Here is a 17,416-nt window from a genome sequence, read left to right on the forward strand (position 1 = left end):
AAATCGAGTTTGACTGTTACATTCCGTCAAATTTTAACCATTCCGTCAATTTAGGACCAAATGTGGTCCGATTTCAAATGTGAGGGACCGAATAATTCAAAAGATAATGTTTTGGACCAAAATCAAAAAAGCCAAATGTTACGGACCATTTTGGGACTTTAGTCTAAAATATACTCCCTCCGTTTCACTATAGTTGAGGCGGAACTTTTCGGCACGAAGTCTAAGAAAGGGATGTTTAGTGGATTAAGTGGGTAGATAATAAAGTAGATGAAGTAGGTGGACTTTTTAAATGTGAATTTCAATTTTGATTTGATTTATTATTTGAACTCAACTTACATAATTCTTTTTTTAAATGATTTACTTATTTGCTAATTATTCACAATAAATATTTAAATTCTGTAAATAAAAAAGAAATAGACATGGAAATTGAATTCTGTAAATTTTCGAGCAATACAATAAAAAAGCACTGAATAATCAAACAAGTTCCTTTTATTCATTCACATTGAAGTAATCAAACAAGTTCCTTAATCAAAGCACGAGGAGTTACACTTTTCAAACACTTAACAAAATTTTTACTCCAAAATGAGGCGCCACTTTTCATTTAAATGTGGCGCCACTTTCTATTCACATTAATAAAAGTCCATTCCCAACCACTGCCATTCCCAACCAAATGGAGTAAATGCTCTCTTTCCAAAAATGGCTTGAATGCTCTATACACAGCCACAGCCACAGCCACAGCCACTGCTCCACCACTGCATTGAATGCTCATAATGGGGCATCAAGAGTACTCCTCAGAATTCAAGAACCAAGTGGTTCAATTCATCATCGGAAGGTGCGTCGGCATTGTTCCTCCTCGCGGCACACTTAAGGAGGCACAACTCAAATTCAAAATCTCCCGTCAAACATGTACACGATGGTGGAATGCTGCAAAGAAACAACAACAAAGAGGACAATCAATGCAATTGGTAAGTCTAAAAAAAGTGAGAACTTACCCCAAAAGGTTGCATCTTGATGTTGAGGTACTCAAGAGTATGCATTTCTCAAAGAGATGCAACCTCTTAAGTGTGGCAGCCGGTTTAGGTTGTTCAAAAGCCACAGTTTGGAGGTGGGTTAAGGCTGGCCTAATTAGGCCACACACATCAGCCATTAAGCCCAGCTTAACAGCTGCAAATAAGTTGTTGAGACTGAGATTCACAGTTGAATCTTTACAGCTAGACAGGATCTTGAACAAGATCAAGTTCAGGAACATGTACAACACCATACACATTGATGAAAAGTGGTTCTACATGACAAAATGAGCTCAAAGATTCTATCTTGCTCCAGGAGAGGAAGAACCTCATAGAACATGTAAAAATAAGCAGTTCATATAAAAAATTATGTTCATGTGTGCAGTGTGTAGGCCCTTGTTTGGTGTTAATGGTGAAGTCTTGTTTGATGGAAAAATTGGAATTTTTCCATTTACCAAACAAGTTCCTGCCAAAAGGTCAAGCAAGAACAGAATGGCATGCACTTTGGAGACAAAACCCATAGAGAGTATCACAAAAGATGTGACCAGGGACAGCTTGATCAACAAGGTAATGTTTGCATCTCTTTAATGCAATTAATTTGTGCACATCAGCCATTACATACTAGTGTATCTACATACTCATGATACACTAGTAAAATCAGCTTTGTAATGTTGTGCAAATGAGGTAATGTTTGCATCTCTGTAATGCAATAAATGTGTGCACATCAGCCATTACATACTAGTGTATCTACATACTCATGATACACTAGTAAAATCAGCTTTGTAATGTTGTGCAAATGATGATATCATGCATGACTACTTGTTGGGAACAGATATTACCTGCCATCAAAGCCAAGTGGCCCGATGGGGCAACTAAAGTTCTCAAGATACAACAAGACAATGCAAGACCACACATCAAAGACAATGATCCAGCTTTCAAAGAAGCTGCACAACAAAGTGGTTTCTCAATATCACTTGTGCAACAACCACCTAACTCACCTGACACTAATGTCAATGATTTGGGTTGGTTCCGAGCAATACAATCACTGCAAACTCAGACTGCATGCAAAAATGTGGATGATTTAGTGAATGCAGTGGTGCAATCATTCAATGAATTACAGCCACAGACTTTGGACAATGTTTTCCTAAGTCTTCATGGATGTTTCATGGAAATCATGAAAGTTCAGGGGCATAACACATACAAACTGCCCCACATGGGGAAAGCACATTTAAGGAGGACTAATCAACTTCCAAAGGATCTAGAAGTTCCAGTGGAGCTGGCTATGCAAGCAATTGCTTACATGCGGGACCAAGGGAGCAACGAGGGATTGGAGCTGATTGCTCAGTCATTAGGATTATGAAGGTATAGTAGAAGCTTTTTTGTTTTTTGGATAGGCTGCCTTTGTACATGAATGATGCATTCAGTGAATACACATGAATGCACATATCATGCTAGTGTTTTGAATAGGCAGTCAATAGGTTGAAATGATGCATTTTGTGTTTGAACAATGTTGTATCTGTGCATAAATCATGGATGCTGTTTATCTAAATGCATGTAACTATCACAACAGCACCATCACCACCAAAATCAACAACACCATCACCACCACAAACAACAGCCCCATCACCACCAAATTCACAACATCAAAACCACCCCATAACCATCACCAACCATTATGCACAACATCAACAGGTCCATCAACAACCAAAGACAAATCACAGATCACACAAACATAACAAAAGATCACATATCAAAACACAAATGACAGCCCACTTACTATAGTCAGCATACACAAAGATCTCACCAACCAAATTACGGATCCAAGCAATTTTCACCGAAGAGTGCCTTCACCTCCCTTTCTGCCTCGGCCTTGTTTCTCTCCCATGCTTCCTTGTCAGCCTCGATGATGACATATCGCCTTACAAACTCTTCATCAGACATTACCGGGCTGTCAGTCACCTCATAGGAGGCGTCGCCTTCACCACTAGCAAGAACTCCGGTCGGGGTGGCGCGGCCTTCACCTCCAGATACGCAACCAGTCGGTGAGGCTTCGTCTTCACCACCAGCAACACCTCCGATAAGGGAGGCGCGGCCTTCACCGCCAGGTACGCCACCAGTCTGGGAGGCGCTGCCTACACCTCCAAATATGCAACCGACCGGAGTTCGGTTGCCGTCGACACCACCAGCAAGGCCTCCGGTTAGGGGAGAGGCCTTCACCGATGTGGGAACGGCCAGAGTCTCGGCGAGTTCGCCGATGTGGGAACGACATATGGACGAGAATAGATGGTGGATTAAGCCTTCATCATCTCGGGCCGATTGTCGAGATCTACGGCGGGAATTGCTCAAAATACGACCTCTCCCCCGGGAACTCGCCGAGATACGACCTCTTCTCCGGGAAGCGGACGAAATCAACCCTCTCCCGCGCGACCCGGCTGGAACGTGGGTGATGCGAGGGTTAATCCATCCCTCGCCATCAGGGTGGTTCAATCGGTCCATTGTGTGTGTCGGCGAAATCAGCGAGGATGAAAGCAGCGGATCTAGGGTTTGAGAATTGGGGAAGAGAGAAGGAGGAGTAGTTTAGATGAGGGAGAGAAAGCAGACGCGTAAATGACCCACACCAAAATAGACGATTTGTTTCTCCATTTAATTACACTAATTAAGTGTCATTAGGGAAGTTAAATAAAATACCTAAATCACCATTAAATCTCCTAATTCTTTCCTTTTTTGGAAACGACTCAACTATGAAGAAACTTCCCGAAATGGTAAAATGACTCAACTATGGCGAAACGGAGGGAGTAATATTTTACAAATGTTAAAATCCTTGAATATAAACTAATAATTTTATAATATAATAATTTTCTTTTGAATACGCAATTTAATATTTAACAGAATGAAGGTGTTGAAAAAGTGTGGAGAAAGAAAGGAAAAAAAGTTAAGTACTATTAATAATCAGTTTTAAAATGATTAGTAAGAAAATAATTAATAACGCAAATGTCTTTTATATAATTTATTTTTTTAGTATTGAAAAGAATAAAAAGAGGATTAAAAAATGTGGATAAAGATAAAAATAAGAAAATAACTACTTTTAATCATCAACCTTAAGAAAAGATTAATCTAGGACTCAAGGTAATAAATCACGCATAGTTACTAATAAATGCTGTTTAAAATTTTAAAATCTGGATAAAGAGAAGAAAATAATGAAAAACAAAAAAAAGGAGGAAGCACTGCGTTTAATTCACCGAAGGCTGCGTTTTGGGAACAGCATTGTATGCTGTGTTTTTCTACAGTTCTACATTCTTCACAATCCCCAATTTCTCCCTCATTGTAGCTCTCTCGGGAGAGGATCCCCTGCTGTGCACAAATCACAGCAGGGCCCTGCTGCCCCATACACCACCATTTTTTATTATTTTTTTTTTATAAAATAAAAATAAAAATTTAATATATTTTAAAATTGTTTATGAGGGGCAGCAGGCCCTGCTGTGATTTGTGCACAGCAGGGGATCCTCTCCCAGCTCTCTCCAAATCGACACATCGCAGCAAAAGCACATTTTCACAGACGTATACACATATATGTGTATGTAATGCTGCTACCTTTTACGACCACATCCGCCTAAATTTGAATCGCTAGGGTTTAGAATACACAGCGCTTACGCATATTTGGGAACGAGTTGAATGTCACTTCAGATTTGGAAGTGAAATTGAAGTTAACAGTGACTTGAGGCTTTCACAAAGCTACGGTTTTCGTCCCGCATTCGTCGATTTACTACAATGGATTCAGTGCCTTCGCCATTGCCACTTGCCGTGAGAGATGGATCGCCGGAAGCGGCGGCGATGGCGGAGTTAGCTAAGGAGGCTGCTTTACTCTTTCAGGCTGGAAACTTTGTGAATTGTTTGAGAGTATTGAATCAATTGTTGCAGAAGAAAGCGGACGATCCCAAGGTAATTTTTGAAACGAATCAACTTCTGCTCCTGAGAATCCAAGTTGGTTTGTTTGAGCATTGCACAACTGCACATACTGCTGGTAAACATGTTGATTAAGTTGATGAAACAAATAACCGTTGCTTAATAACATTATTTTGCTGCTTTCGGAATTCAATAGTGGTCGTGGGATGGATCCAACTATCCCTTTGATGATTGCTGAAAATTAGGCTCACGGTTGGTTTTAGCTTACTAGGGCGTGTGGACTGTTTAGCAGGGACAGACAGTTGGCGTTGTTTGTAATCAAATAATTATGTGAATGGATTTTTGTGTCTCACTCAGATGGTGAACTGCACTAGACCTTTTTCTTGTTCTTGATACTGACATAAAATGTGAACACCTTCGTGATCAAAGTGAATGAGAGGAAATTCTGAATGCAGCAATCTAAACAGAAATGAAATGTTTCACTTCAATTCTAGCTTAACTTGACCCGATGAAGTGATTGTCGGACTAGGATGGGGAAACAGATTTTGCTTGATACCCTGTTGATAGTATTGATTTTCTGTTATCTCCGAGTGTCTAGTCTTTAAGTTTTAGGTGCATTTTAAATTTTAGGTGGGGTGCATTACATTCGCAGTTACTGATGTGTTCTTTCTCTTTACTGTAATTCCTTTCACATTGTAGGTTCTTCATAATATAGCTATTGCCGAAAGCTTTCAAGATGGATTTTCAGATCTTAAAAAGCTTATTGAAGCGCTTCAACAAATCCAGGTTTGTATTTAGTCAATTAATGAAATCTGTGTGTGCCTCTAAATCTCTCTCTCTCCAACACACTCGTGCACATCCACTTATAATGAATTGGATTGGTTTGTCCAGTGGTATTTATATGTATGTCTTTGCCTGTATGGGCATGTTCTGATGATGTATAATGTAATTATCCCATTTTGTTAGCACCCCATAGATGAGTAAAATAAAGATCATGTGACAATCGACAGTGACACCCATTTCATGCCATTTAATTATGGAATGAAATGGCCTGTTGATAACACTGATAACTGATAGCATTGATACTGGGTTATGAGAATTGGCAGTAACCTTTAGTCATATCATTTGATTATGCATGCTAGTAACATGTGGATCCCCTTTTCTGTGTTCTTTAATGTGTCCATAATAAATACTGATGATTCCTTCATAATCATTCAGATATTTTAACTTAAAATATACAGCTATATAAGAAAATAATCTAGAGCTACAATATGGACTATAACATGCAACCTCAGTTCCGTCAAACTAAAGGGGATATATGACAAAGCGTGACTTTTAAATTTGGTTACGTTACATCTTTTGATTGTAAAATCTATATTAACTTTTAAGGTAGTTATATAATATATGCTCACACAAATAAGGAAATTGATATAAACTGCAGCATATATGTATGTGTGAACTATCAATTATTAGGTACACACGTTCACATGCACCCATACTATAAGTAAATGATTGTTCAAATTATCACTTGAATATGGATGTGTGGAAGTGAGTTGGGGCAGGGCAGCGGAAGTTCTATCTTATAGCTTGCTGCTATAACTATGAACCACTTCTGGCCACTTCCATAAAATATTTTTCACTCTCAGGCAACAATTGAAAATGCCACAGGGTCCTAAGTGGGTGGGGAAATGCCTTGTGTATTGCATGGAACAGTTCAGCTCAGGACTCTCTTTTGCCTTGATGTTGTTTTATTAATTCTTTATGCATGTGTGCATACCCATTTTGTATGTAATGTCTGATCCATGTTTCCTCAATTAGAAACAAATGGAACGGCTTGCTCATACATCTGGGGAACACTTAGAGCTTTCTAGTAATGATGGAAGAGCACCTAAAGCTGGCCAGAATGGCACGAATCATGCTTCACTTCAATTTTCTAGTCCACCAGTTGTCTACAATGATGAGTTTGACGCATCAGTGGCCATGTTCAATATAGTATGTCTTACTCCACCGGATATTGCCAGTTCCTTAACTAGGTTGATAATCTTTTTGTCTACATTCTTGCTTACATTTCATGCACATATCTGATTGCAGGCTGTTGTTTGGTATCATCTTCATGAATATGCAAAATCATTTTTGTATTTGGATGCATTATATCAGAATATTGCACCGATTGATGAGGTGACAGCCATACACTATTCACTATTCACATTTAGCGATGCTGGAGTTTATCTGTTGACCTTTACTATGTAATATGCAGGCAACGGCCCTTCGTATATGCTTTTTGTTTTTGGATGTTGCGTTGCTTTCTCAGCATGCGTTGAGATCTGCTGTAAGCCCCCTCCTACGGTGTTGATTTTTTCCCCAAATGCAATAATGAGTATTTTCTTTATTACTGATTACATATTTTAAACTGTCTCGTTAACATTTTTGGAGAAAATTGTCCCTTTTATGACCTTGTTGGCTACATCGGTGTTGTTTTGGCCACCATGTCCATCAAATAGTCCTTAAAAATCTGATATGGAATTGGAACTTACAGAGTGGCTCTTGTTTAACACTACAACAAAAATATGCATTTGATTATGATGGTTTTCAGATGCCTCGATAATTAAATATCAGCTGGCTGCACACCACATTGAATGACTAAAAGGGTTATTCATTCATCACAGATCCAAAAAGCACATCATCACATCGCTTCACATGAGCTAATAAATAAAAAGTTATCTTAAAACAAGCAGCACAGTGATGATAGATCTAGAGATGCCTATGGTTCAAAATTATCTCCGAACATGTCCTGAACCAACCTGTGGTCAATTAGCCAGTTAGTTGTTGACTTGGTTCGATGGCTCAATGTACAAAACTAGTGGTTCAACTGTCTAACATGATCCAAGTATGTTTTGAGGCATGAGCTGCCTGCTTAACATAACAGGTGTTTAAAAATACTGGTAGGTAAACAAGTGGTTTGATACATCAAATTTTATTTTCTAAATTATATGTGCTTGTTTTTCCTTTTCTTTTTCTTTTCTTTTCTTTTCATGTTCATATCTGAAGTAAAGTCTACGCTTTGGGTTTTTTGTTTTTGTGTGTTAATACTTTTTAAGCTTAAATTTCATTTAGTTTGATGTTCCAAAATTTCTAGATCCTAATTTCTTAGAAACTAAAGTTAAAGTTGAACTGGATATATTACACTTTGAAAAATGCAGCTAATAAAGAAAAAAATGCAGCTAAGAAAGAACTCCTGATATAAAATTTATGGATAAACAAAGCGTATGAGAAATAAAATGGGTCACACTGCTGTAACCATCTCCTCAAGGCCCGATCAAGGTTAATGCTAATTATGAAAAGAGAACTGGCGGCTTTAAACCATACTGTCAACTGTTGCCACTCGCCAGTTCATGAACCCCGGGCATGTCAAGCTAGACCATTAGGAATCATTTTAAGGAATGCACATAGCAAGCATTAAATTATGAATAACATTATGATATACATATCTGCAGTGAGGACTATGATGGAACAATCTCAGATTCATACCAGTAGAAAGTTTACTAGTGTTTGTTATGAGACTGTTGATTTTTTATGATATTGGCTTCATACACTGGTATCACTGAACAGTTAAGCTTAACTTTTAAAGACCTTTTTTTCTACCTTATTTTCTGTAGTGTTGTTTTGATGTGTGATTAGATTGAAATTCATTGTTCAGGATGTGATTAGCTACATGGAGAAAGTTTTTTGTGTGAATAGCTTGACCAATCAACCAGAGAACGGAATCTCAGTGCAGCAGCAATCTATGTTAGCATCGAAGTCTCCTTCACTTCCTTCTAATTCAACCACCCCTGATTCTTCTAACCCAGATTCAGTTGTTAATGCAAATATGCTGGAAAATTCTTTATCTATGAATTTATCTGAAGAAGCACTTGAAGATGAGTCATTGCAGTTACTCTCTTCCCTGGAAATAAGTGGACAAAGCCTTCAAAGACTTTCTGGTGTTACGTCTTCTAACGATCATTCAAGAAGCCAAGGGGAGGAGTCCCTTTCTGTTGTTGATTTAAGGCTAAAGGTACATCTTTACAAGGTTCGACTTTTTCTTCTCACAAGGAACCTCAAAGCAGCTAAGCGTGAAGTTAAGATGGCCATGAACTTAGCCCGCGGAAAAGATTATCCCATGGCTCTTTATTTGAAGTCACAGCTTGAATATGCCCGCAAAAATCCTCGCAAGGCAATCAAGCTTTTGATGGCATCGAGTAACCAGTCAGAGATAGGGATGTCAAGCATGTATTACAACAATCTTGGGTGCATCTATTACCAATTGGGGAAGCATCAGACATCAGGTGTATTCTTCTCCAAAGCCCTGAAGAATAGCCCATTCGTACCGAAGGAAAAACCTACAAAACTTTTAAATTTGTCACAGGATAAATCCCATCTGATATTGTACAACTGTGGTATGCTTTCCTTGGCTTGTGGTAGACCTTTCCATGCTGCTCGCTGTTTTCAAAAGGCTAGCATTATCTTTCACAATAGACCTCTTCTGTGGCTGCGAATTTCTGAGTGCTGTCTGATGGCCCTAGAGAAAGGACTGATAAAGTCTGATTCCTCTGCAGACAGATCTGATATCAAAGTTAATGTTATTGGAAAGGGTAAGTGGAAACATGTTGCTTTGAGGTATGGGGTTCCGTCAAACGGCCAGTGCGATGTTGGAATGGTTGATTCGTGGTCAGGAGACCGTAAACAACCTGATCTTTCTCTCTCTCTTGCCTGTCAGTGTCTTGTGAATGCTCTGTATTTGTTGGACTCTTCTGAAGGAAAATATTCTAGATCTAGCTCGGCTCCTAGTACTGAACAGAATGATCCCAGAGAAGCATTTTCTTTTGATATGAATCACAGGAATGTCGGTGGTGGCGATCAAAAGGAATCTGATGTACCATCTGGTTTGAGTCAAGTTAATTCAAATGGTGAAGTTAAAGAACAAAAGGGAAACAATCAGAGTTTATCAATTTACAATTCTATTGTTGACTATGAGAGTATCTGTATGAAAGAAAACCAGATGCTGAAGCAAGCAATATTTGCTGATTTGGCCTATGTGGAGCTGTCACTAGGAAATCCCCTGAAAGCCCTAGCTACAGCAAAGTCTCTTTTGAAAATTCCCGAGTGTTCAAGAATGTACATCTTTTTGGGGACAATGTATGCAGCTGAAGCTCTGTGCCTTCTCAATCGGCCAGAGGAAGCTGCCGCTCTTCTGACACCTTATATTTCTGGTGGGAACAACATTGAGCTTCCATATAGCCGAGAGGACTGTGAAAATTGGACAGCAGATAAATTAATTGATAGTGATGATTCAAATGGAGGTGCGATTACTTCTAATGGTGTCTCAAACCCTGATGAACCCCAGTTACTTTTTTCCAGCCCTGAAGAAGCACGTGGAACTTTTGCTGCGAATTTCGCTGCAAATGTTGCATTGCTGGGAGATTTTGATCTGGCACACCACTTTGTACTGAAGGCATTATCTGATATACCTAACAGTCCACAGGCTATTCTAACCGCGATTTATTTGGATCTAAAACGCGGCAAGACACAGGATGCTCTTGCCAAGTTGAAACATCATGTTGCTGTTAGGTTTCTCCCCAGCAACATTCCGTTAAATGGCTCTTCTTGATGGTCATTAGATCCTTCCAGCCCACACCTGACTCTGAGTTAGCAGGTAGCTAGACGATCCTTTACAGAGAAGGATGTGTAAAGTACATATAGCGCGATCCAGGGAATAAGTTTTTGGGTTCAGTTCTCACTTTTTGTTTGAAAAGTTTTTGCCCTTGGATTTTAGTGAATGGTGTTGTGGATTAATTTTGGTGATTACGATGATCCCTTTGGAAGTTCGAGTTGTAAGTTTTGGTTCGTGGTAGCGTTGATGGAAGTAAAGTCGGGCTAGAATTCAAATGCTATATAGGGCGCAGGGGCTCTCTTGGGGAGCAGCAAGAAAGCAGAATACTCACAATTTTGTTGTAGAGGTAATATTTGCTAGACTCAATGCGTTAACTTATTATGGGTTCGAGCACTAACTTTTTTTGTTGCTAATGAAGGGCTTAAAAGTTCACATGTTAATTTGGATATTTCATCTTTCATGTACAGTTTCAATTTCATAAATGATGTTTCCTTTCCAGGAAATTCAAAAGGTGACAGGGGTGTAATGGTTGAGGTCAATTTTTATTTCGTGAAAACTTAATTAGAAAAAGCATTTTGATGTTGTGTACTTGTGTTAGAGAATATGATTTCGAGTAATGTTAACGAATCGTTTAGGCCCGTTTGAATGCATGTTAGTTAATAAATGAGATAAATTATTTAATTTTATGTGAGTAAATAAACACGAGTTGGTTTTTGATATATTTAATAAATAAAATAATTGTTTAAATTCTATGTTTGGTAGTAAATTAGTTTGTATTTAAGTTTGAATACTAATCGTACTAAAATATTTTTATTAAATCTCAATCAATATGGAAAGGTGAAAGGTGGAAAATTCGAGTGCAGTAAGATAATTTATGTTAATTAATGATTGAATTTTTAATGTAGTTTAATTAACCCAGCATGATTGGATTTTTAATATGGTTTAATTAATCAACCAAATTGCTAATTGGTGGGTAAATTTAACACATTAAAACATAGAAAACAAGAAGTGCTGACATGAGCCAAAAGATAATTTAATTTATACAACAAATATCGTAATATTATTATAGCAACACATGGTATTCGGTTTCCAAGATAAAATAATACCAAGATATAGTCTATGATTGAATTGTGAGATTATTTTAGTCATAGGGGGTTAGCTATGACTAATTATCCCATGACTATCCATCTAGGATTGAGTTGTGGGATTGAATATCATAAACCAAACGCACTATAAATTTAATCCCGGATACAATCTTGCAAACTAAACACCTCCTATGGAATATGCCTTTTATAAGATACTTCTGCAGGTACATCATTATGTATGAGCATGATGTGAATATCTGCATCAACAACAGCAATTTCATACAACTTTCCAGGATAAGGAAAATAAATGAAGAACCATAGATACATGAAAGAACACTTGGGCCTGCTTAATTAGCTCTGGATCCTTATCAGCACCACTTTGAAGAAGCAATTCCGAAGAATCAATAATTCTTAAAAGAAATCTGCAGAGAAGGCAATAAACAACTAATGCGAACACATTGGAAAACAGTGTAAATGGAGGCAATCAAAGACAAAAACTGAACATCCAGTTGGGATACACATAGACAGACCAGGAACATTCGCAGCCTCCACACACACCCAACCCATGCTCTCTGAGTTTCCAATAAATATTCATTTGACATATGATTTTCCTCATCAAAAACTCACTCTTAGTGTACTTATCTTGGTGCAAAGCATGTTTTTTTGTTGCTAGTACAAAACATGTTTAAGCATGACTAAACTATTTTAAAGAAAATCGAATCTGGAGCGCATTACAATGAGATCAATTGATTTAAAAAGATTAAGAAGCAGAAAATAAAAGTGAAAGAGAACTTACGTTGTAAAATCATCCACGAGATCTCTAGATAAAGCAGAAATCAGCCTAGCACACACAAAATAAGTGCCACCAAGAAAAAAGCTGCATCACATTATAAAGACGTGAATATGATCAAGATACATACTTCAACCACAAGAATTCAGACTAATTACACCAACTTAAGCATTAGTATTTGTGGTAAGGACTAATAGGCAAATTATGCTCAGTTCACTATAAGAAACAATGAAACCTTATATACCATCCTCATCTCATATAACAAAACAAATATGTATATTTCATGTAATAGCTCCGACAAATAAGTATACCTCAGTATTGGCTCAAGTGATAGCCTCACTTCCATTTTAATGGAGACAGAAGAATATCCAAGGCTTCTAAGAATCTAAGCACAGAAGCATACCTTCTGTCAATTGAATGAAACAAGATTAAGTTTTATCAGGGGAAAGAGAGTATTGACATTGGTTAGACTAGACCATAAGTCACAAACATGAGAAATGTCCCCCTAACTTCCCGAACATCACATCTGTTGAGAACCATATTATTTGTTTTACCTGTAGATATTTGACTATCATAACTAGAACCAAAAGAGCTATACTGAGTGCCATAAAAGCCCTTGCAACTTTCTTAATCTTCTCAACAGTCTACAAAGAAATATAAGAACAAGAAAGAATGGAACCAAGCAACCTAATTAGATGTTTACAAACTTAAAACTACTTAAGATGCACAGGACCATGAAAGTTGAAAATATGAAAAAATTGGGAAGAAAAAGGATTACTGTTCACACATTACAATTGCATAAGCATTAAGCACATACCTCTTCGTTGATATAAAGATAAGGAGAATTTTTAGAGGCCCACCTCTTCAGCTGGTGCTAGTGCGACACACCTGGCCCTTACCCGTGACATGCTCTGTCTAAATAATTTACCAGAAAATGAAGTGGAGGAAAGGAACTTGAAGTCAGCCCCAACGCATTGCAATCATTCAACCCGGAACAAGAATGCTTTGATAAAGCACTCACTAGATGGACATGAACAGAACTTAACTAGCAACTTGTGGTTTGAAGAGGTAGGTTGTCTTGAAGGTTAGTATATTTTGGCTTTAGCCAAGGACCTTGTAGGAGGGTCGTCAGTTTGTTCTTTCATTTAAGTTTTTATGCAGTACGTCTGACCATTTATTAATACAGTAGTATAAGTGAGTTTTTTATGTGTGTCTACTGTGTTTATTTCCAGTCCTTTTGTTAAACTTAAGCAGGTGGTGGGCAGGAGCCATCCGTTTATAACAGCATATAATATCACTGATGATATGAGGTATCATAATCACAAGAATTACTAAAACATAACATCTTGATATGGCATGTACCATAAATCATGGCATATTACTAAAAATATTTCTGATACATCATGATCCGAAAAAAATATGATGTGCAAATACATATTTATGGATTTGATAAAAATTATCAAAATCACCTGTGATCATTCTCATGTGTTCATTCTCAATCCCCTTCCAGAAACAGGGGGCTTAGGAGGAGACAAAGATCTGATTTCAGGTGCTGAGCTAGGGAAGATGGTGTTGAGCTTATGCATCAAGATGTCAGATCTTGATGGAATCTCATTCAAGAGAAATTGCTGCACAATTGGTTTCTTAAACCACTCAAGAATTGAGTCACCGGGGGCCCTCAACACCACCTTGCTAACCTCAAATGGAGATTCGAGGGAACCAAGCATCTGCGCTATCACTATTCTCATAGTTGGCCCTGTGACTAGTTTAACCCGTCGTGGCACAACACCATAGTACAACATCCGTTTCCTGAACCTGTGGAGCGTGTGCACGACTGCTATAAGAGCTGCCCCGACAGAGAGATTCCTCACGTCCAGGGACCAAGCGATGTGTTGATCAAACACAATCGCTTTAGGAAAAAGCTTCTTCTCATATGCAACTTTCCAGACACAACGAGCACGATTTATCTGCCCCATCAGGACGAGGTAGTTGAGGAGCACATTGACAAAGTACCGGGCAGCTCCTTCCTCCAATTCATAATCAATGCCTTGGAAAAACTCTCTCACGAATGATAAAACTGGTTGTTTCCTCTGTTCTGTCCCAGTGAAGAGCCCGCAGAGGAAAGCATGAGCCTTATGATCTGTAGCACTCAAGATCGACATCAGATGCCTCTCGTTGTGCTCCTCCTGGCATCTAACAAGATGAGCTAGAATCGAGGTGTAAAGTATGAGATCAACCTTAGCAGCAGCGTTTACATATGTTTCAAGTAGAGGCTTGGCAGACTCATACAAGCTATTCTTCATGCATGACTCAAATAGCTGCCTAATGATGAAGTTGTTTGTTCGAATCCCTGATGAGCCCATAAAGCGCAGCCATCTCAATGAAAGATCAACAGAGCCATCTTTTATGAAAACTAGGAGAACATCACTAGCATTCACTTCAACTGAATAACCCATTGCCTTCATCTCAAGCAAGACTTTTGCAGCCACATCCACAAGCTTCTTTTTCGCTAGTAAAGTCAGAAGACCCGTGTAAGTGCTCAGACCTGGCCTCAAGCCCGCATTAGCCATGGAGTTGTACAATTTCATTGCAGCGTCTACTTGTCCAGAAGCCGCATGCATCTCCAATAAGGAGGAGTAGGTTGATGGCGTGGGTAAAAATCCAGCCTTTTCCATGTCTGAGAAAATTGACATTGCAATCTCAAGCTTCCCCGATTTAGCATGAGCCTCAACAATCATAGTGTACAAACCATAGTTAGGCCTAAGCCCCGACCTTTTCATCTCATCCCATAGCTTCAAAGCTGTCTCAAGCTTCCCAGCCTTAACAAACGACTCAATCAAAGAAACAAACATAGCACCAGATGGCCTCAGCCCAAAACCTTGCAATTCCATGTACACCTTCATTGCTGTATCCAACCTTCCTGCCTTCCCCATTGTATCGATCAAACAAACAAATATGCCAGAAGTTGGCCGGTAATTCTTTGCTTTCATTTCCTGGAAGAGGTTGAAAGCAGCATCGAGACGGCCAGACTTTGCAAGACTGGGTATCATCAAATCATAGGTCGAAGCATCCAACAAGCATCCGTCCTTCTCCATGTTTGCATAGATCTCAAACGCCTTATAAGGTAGCCCTTTAGTCAGAAACAGGGTTATAAGTGTATTATATGTCTGAGTATCAAGTTTACAATCCAGCTCCTGAACTTTCTTGAAGCAACAGAAAGTAATCTCCAATTTCTCCGACTTCGCTAGATATTGAAGAACCCTATTATATGCACCAAACGAGGAAACCTCATTCGCACCCAAATTGCTAACCATCTCCTCAAAAACAGACTGAATACCCTCGAAATCCCTACTCAAATTCAACTTATCAAACAGCATAACATAGCATTCATCACTAGGTGAATACCACGGCTGCCTCTTCCCCCAACGGAACAAACTCAACACGGCATCACTATCCTCAATTATCTTCAATGCCTGAGTGATGTGAGTCATATTTGGCAAAAATGGCAGCTTATCTAATTGAGCCTCCATCTCAGGCCCCCATCTCCACCTCTTCACCACCTCAACTATCTTCGCCACAGCTGCAACATTCATGATCGGCTTCCTCACCCCTCCAGCCATCACATGATCATCAATCCTTGGTTCCACGGACCTAATCCCCTTACCAGAGTAAATAACGCTGCCTGATTCATCTAAATAATCAATTTCCTCAGTCCAAACATTTGAATCTTCCCTGCCATTCCTCCCAGAACAATACTCCCTAACTAAACTACGATCAGAAAATGCAGCAATTCTACACAAATATGACTCCGGAAACCTCTTTTTGGTATTTAGGGAGATAATATGCCTTGACTGTCTCAAATTAGAAACAATATTTATCCAATTCAACTTCATTTCCAAGAAGAAAAATGGATTGTTATGGAGAAGTGCCTCGTAGTCAGCTGAATCCTTGCCTACAAACATGTTCTAACATCATTAAATATCTGCATATCATTAACTTTTTCTGAAGAATAAATGATTTTTTGAATGCTTTCACCGATTATGCAGTAACCTAACGTCGTTGTTTAGGTTCGAATATGACTTGGCTACTCTCAGCCAAGTACTTTTGTACATTTTTCTAGTCAATTTTTATTTGGAGAAGTCCCAAAATCGAAAATTTTACAGTCATGAGACAAGTTTGAGCATCACATAATCCAACCCCAATTCATACTCATAATATTTCCCAAATTACGATTCAAGACAAAAATTCTACTCCCCATACAAGTTTGAGCATCACATAAAGCCAATTACTATGTGATAGTAAAACTTTGCCCTAGTTTAATCTTTCAATTTAGTGTTGGATATATAAAAAATGCTTACCAATTTTTGGCAACGGGTGTGAAGCTTCAAGCTTTTAAATAATTCTTTAATGGAGGATGGAGGGCTGAATAGGGGAAGAGAAATAGACGGGATGGTGGTGGAGAAGTCCGGCGCGATTCAAGGCGGAGGAGGCTTTTCTCTTCTCTGTTTTTCTCTAGGTTAACTGCCCACAACTTATTGGGAAAATCGGGTTTCTAGGAGACTTTGCCATTAAAATAACGAAAATGTACTCAATTTGATATCTATTCCATATATGGGAAAAACGCCAATGAAAATGGCATGTCTATAAGTAAAGACGCCAACGGAGTTGGCGTTTCTATACGTAAAGACGCCAATGGAGTTGGCGTTTTACAATGACCTCGTATTTTAATCGTATTTTCTCCAAATACAGCTAACTTAAAACACGCCAATTAGGTTAGCGTATTAAGTGATAACACGCCAACCAAGTTGACGTTTTTAATAGTTAGAGACGCCTATGGAATTGGCGTGATTAAGTTAAAAAACGCCTATTGAATTGGCGTGTTTACTTTGTTGGCGTGTTTCTGTTGAACCATATTTCCCCCATATCTCCCCCAAAATCGCAAACCCTAAACACTTTCCCTCCCCAAAACGCGAAAACCTCC

The 17,416-nt window shown here is 38.7% G+C and overlaps 3 protein-coding genes across 7 annotated transcripts; 2 read left to right on the forward strand and 1 right to left on the reverse strand.

Moving 5' to 3' along the window:
• Window positions 1–770: 770 nt before the first annotated feature.
• On the forward strand, window positions 771–2,367 carry LOC121752706. The gene is made up of 4 exons (XM_042147807.1): window positions 771–965; window positions 1,212–1,279; window positions 1,400–1,574; window positions 1,840–2,367. Exons 1-4 carry the CDS (start codon window positions 771–773, stop codon window positions 2,365–2,367), a joined length of 966 nt encoding a protein of 321 aa, XP_042003741.1.
• A 2,128-nt stretch (window positions 2,368–4,495) lies between these two features.
• Window positions 4,496–11,162, forward strand: LOC121750966 (CCR4-NOT transcription complex subunit 10-like). 2 transcript variants are annotated; one of them, XR_006039959.1, is made up of 7 exons: window positions 4,496–4,946; window positions 5,610–5,696; window positions 6,729–6,902; window positions 7,002–7,088; window positions 7,168–7,239; window positions 8,608–10,906; window positions 11,060–11,162. XR_006039959.1 is itself a non-coding variant. In XM_042145665.1 (6 exons), exons 1-6 carry the CDS (start codon window positions 4,776–4,778, stop codon window positions 10,555–10,557), a joined length of 2,541 nt encoding a protein of 846 aa, XP_042001599.1. In that variant the 5' UTR covers window positions 4,496–4,775; the 3' UTR covers window positions 10,558–11,162. The 2 variants fall into 2 exon arrangements, 1 of the variants encoding a protein (XP_042001599.1); XM_042145665.1 differs by having other exon boundaries at window positions 8,608–11,162.
• A 421-nt stretch (window positions 11,163–11,583) lies between these two features.
• LOC121750967 (pentatricopeptide repeat-containing protein At1g79490, mitochondrial-like) lies at window positions 11,584–16,958 on the reverse strand. Of its 4 annotated transcripts, XR_006039962.1 has the most exons (6): window positions 16,794–16,958; window positions 13,905–16,387; window positions 13,296–13,350; window positions 12,747–12,841; window positions 12,442–12,522; window positions 11,584–12,067 (listed from the first exon to the last, which is right to left on the reverse strand). XR_006039962.1 is itself a non-coding variant. In XM_042145667.1 (2 exons), the coding sequence occupies exon 2, from the start codon at window positions 16,326–16,328 to the stop codon at window positions 13,917–13,919; it is 2,412 nt and encodes an 803-aa protein (XP_042001601.1). In that variant the 5' UTR covers window positions 16,329–16,387; window positions 16,794–16,958; the 3' UTR covers window positions 13,691–13,916. The 4 variants fall into 4 exon arrangements, 1 of the variants encoding a protein (XP_042001601.1); XR_006039961.1 differs by having other exon boundaries at window positions 12,442–12,820; XR_006039960.1 differs by having other exon boundaries at window positions 12,442–13,350.
• Window positions 16,959–17,416: the final 458 nt, after the last annotated feature.

Source organism: Salvia splendens, chromosome 10, assembly GCF_004379255.2.
Source record: "Salvia splendens isolate huo1 chromosome 10, SspV2, whole genome shotgun sequence".
NCBI lineage: Eukaryota > Viridiplantae > Streptophyta > Magnoliopsida > Lamiales > Lamiaceae > Salvia > Salvia splendens.